The sequence below is a fragment of the Phalacrocorax carbo genome, chromosome 9 (assembly GCF_963921805.1).
Source record: "Phalacrocorax carbo chromosome 9, bPhaCar2.1, whole genome shotgun sequence".
In the NCBI taxonomy this organism is placed as follows: domain Eukaryota; kingdom Metazoa; phylum Chordata; class Aves; order Suliformes; family Phalacrocoracidae; genus Phalacrocorax; species Phalacrocorax carbo.
Window position 1 is genome coordinate 34,896,878 of NC_087521.1, and position 3,314 is coordinate 34,900,191.

At 52.2% G+C, this 3,314-nt stretch overlaps 1 protein-coding gene across 4 annotated transcripts in view; it reads right to left on the minus strand.

Moving 5' to 3' along the window:
- SAMD4A (sterile alpha motif domain containing 4A) overlaps nucleotides 1–3,314 on the minus strand; it is a 108,317-nt gene that overhangs the window by 104,168 nt on the left and 835 nt on the right. For all 4 annotated transcript variants that reach the window (XM_064461106.1, XM_064461104.1, XM_064461105.1 and 1 more), the window contains exon 2: nucleotides 2,621–3,269. In XM_064461106.1, the coding sequence (XP_064317176.1) occupies nucleotides 2,621–2,816 (196 nt within the window). In that variant the 5' untranslated portion in view covers nucleotides 2,817–3,269. The remainder of the gene's footprint in view (nucleotides 1–2,620; nucleotides 3,270–3,314) is intronic.

Sequence of the window (3,314 nt, forward strand, 5' to 3'; positions counted from 1 at the left end):
CTACGTCCCATTTCGGCTGTGCGCCCCCATCACCCTGCAGTCCCTTGCACACCACTGCTGCCACATCCCCAACATCAACAAGGATGCTGGTGGGGCACCTGAAAGCAGGGAGCCACCATTTCCAAGTCAGCAAACGCCAGGAAAACATACCAGGAGCCACCTCAGCCCCAGCCTGGGAGGGAATCAAGCCCAAATTAGCACAGCAAACAATGGGATTTAAACAGTAAAGAGTAACGCAAGGTTAGATGATGATGATGGTTCAGAAGAACCCAGTGCAATTCCATTACCAGGCAAGTGACAAACATCAGACTGCAAAACGGGTGCTGAATAGGAGTGATTTAAAAAATACAGGTGGTTTTACGAAGACGACAGCATTAACGCTGGAGGCTAAAAGCTCTCCCCCAACAGTTTTTGGTTGCAAACCTCCGCCACCCTTCCCTCCACTGCAACAAGATCGCGCGGCTCGGAAAAGCACACGTCCTGCTCCACAGGATGCACGGATACATCCCTCCCATGGGAAAGGCATACAGAGGGGATCTCGGCTAGAGAGAGGAACTCAGCGGATCCAGGTTTTGCTGTCGGCGTTACAAATGCCCTGGAAGAACGGCTCATTTTTGGAAGAAACGTCAGGAAAAGCACAGGCAGCTCCACAAATGCGCCGAGGGACAGGCAGGAGGCTGGATGCCAAGCTTCGCTCGCAGGAGCGATCCTCGCGCCAAGCAAGGTCAACGGGACTACAGGGGCAAGCAGGGACTGCTCGCACGAGCGGAGATGGGAAGGGCCCAACTCCTCGTTTCCACCTTGCCTTACGTTGAGCAAACGCCACCACACAGATGGCCATACGTGACTTTGTACCCGGGAAGACTTCAAAATTCTGTTTTCCTTCATAATTCACCTTTCCTGCGGTGAGGAGGTAAACCACCCCCCTCTAATTACCTGACCAACCTAAGGGACACGGCTACCGCCAAAACCATGATTCAAATGAAAAATTACGATGCCGATAAACAATTTGAAATTAAAAATATATCGCTCACGCCAACTTGCAGCGGGAATTGTAGCAAGGCTGTGCTAAGGCCGGCACGGGAGGCTGCTGAGTTTAGAGAGCATGCTCCCTCCCTGCAACCCCCCCCGGGGCCTCCCCACCCAAATGGATGAGGTTCGGCCCTTCAGCTGTTGATAAAACCAGCAGTATTGCGCCCAGACGCACTCGGCAGCATTCCTCCCTCTCATTCCTGCGAGCTATATAAGGGAACGGCCAATTCCAGCCTCGCTCCCCCATAGCCAGCCCCAATCCCTTCGCGCCGGAGCAGCCCCGGGCTTGGTTTCCTGCAGAAGGACTTAAATCCATCCTCGGTCGAACACGGCGTTGCGCTGGACCTTGTCATCAAATGGCAGCACAGGCAGCTGCCAAATCCTGCCGGCTCGGTGCTCTAATAGGGAACAGCTGGAGAAGGACCCTGCATTCCTCCCGCCCCATCAACACTGGGGGCTCTGTTCGGGATCCGGCCGCCGTCAGCCCGCAAGATTTCCACCTATCGCAAAATGCGGCCGGGCCGCTCCCCGGCACCGCTTCGACACGCACAGCCTGAAAAGCAAGGGCTCCTGGGCCCTCCCCGTCCCGGGATTTTAAACAAAAAAAAAAAGATGCTTTGCAACAGGGCGGGGGGTCGGGGAAACGTAACTACGCAACTTAGAGACAGATTTTCACCCTCCCTGCTCGTACTCTTGTATTTCACAAACTCTGCGCAAAGCGACTCGCATCCCCCATCTATCTGCGCACACGTATTTAGGAACATACATGCATGCACACCCCTAAATAAATACGTTAGCCCACAGCACGATTCACACCGCGCTTATGCCATCTTCAAACTCCATTTACTTCTGCGGAGTTCAGTAACTTGTAACGGTGTATAAATAAAACCCAAATATACTTTTGCAGCCACGCATGTTTTCTGCAACGCATCCTCTGCATCCAGTAACATAAAACGGTCTACTCATATTTTCTCAGAGCTCTGCTGAAACACAAGGGAGTATTCAGAGCCGCAGGAAAAAATGCGTCCAAACAGGATCTGAATGATGAAATAGGAATTGCCACATTTAAAAAAAAAAAAAGAAGAAAATAGGATAACCCAGCTGCCCAGACCTTTAGAAAATAACAGTTTGTGTAAGGTAGCGATGAGCTGCTTCTGCATGTTGCAGAAAGCAAAGCAAGCCACGTTGTCCAAAAGAAGCCTAGAAAATCCAGACTCTACGTGACCTGACTTACTTATTTCACAGGAAACTGCATGGAAGGAGGAAGGGGGGGTGGGGGGGGAAGAGAGGAAAAAAACCACCAATCATTCATGCTACCGTAGTTACACCACGCCATAGACTGGAGTAGTTTGCTATGGAAAAAAAAAAAAATAAAAATCGAACTGAAATAAGCCATCACCCGTTTGAAAAATAAAACGTATGAAGAGAAGATATTAATGCTAGCAGGCTGGGGAGCCCCGGCTCCCCGACCTCCCTCTTTTCTTGGGTGTTTTGTTTTTTTTAATTTTGCCCGCATTACAGCATCGTTCAAGAAGGGTTGCAGCAAAAAAAAAAAAAAAAAAAAAGACAAACCCCAAAACCCACTCACCGGGGTTGTTGGCCTCCCCTTCGAGGATGTGGAGCTCGGTGCAGTCTGCCAGGGAGTGCTCCAGGCAGAGCTGGAGGAAGCGAGCTTGAGTCCGGCTGACGCGTTTCAGCAGCGAGAGCAGCGCAACAGTCTGCTCGCACTCGTTCCAGCCCTTGAACCAACCGGCCAACACGCCGACCTGGTCTCGAAACATCATGGTGAGCCGGCGGCCGGAGGAGACACCTCTGCGGGGGGAGAAAATAAATAACCGGGAAAGCCTCCCCGCCCTGACTCCGCTTCCGCCCCTATGTCTTGGGTCAGGATTAAAAAATAATTATAATAAAAATTAAAAAAAAAAGAAAAAATATCTCCTTTGCAATAAAAAGGGTGGGTTTTGTTTTGGACGCAGCTTTCGGCCTGGGCTGGGTTTTGCTCCCTCTCTTCTGGCTTCGGTGCAGTGCTGGATTCCCTGACGGCGGCACGGGAGGGAGGGAGAGGAGGGGAGAGGAGGGGGAGGAAGGCCAAAAAAAGAAGGGGAAAAAAAAAAAGCCAGGGAAAAAAAAAAAAGAAAAGAAAAGGAAAACCCCGGCGTCAGGGCTGCCCCCAGCGAGGCTGCGGCGGGCAGGGCTGGGAGCGGCGGGGGCTGCCTCCTCCGGAGGGGGCCTCACACCTGGAAGAGAGGGGGGGGGCGTCAGGAGGGGCGGGGAGGAGGAGG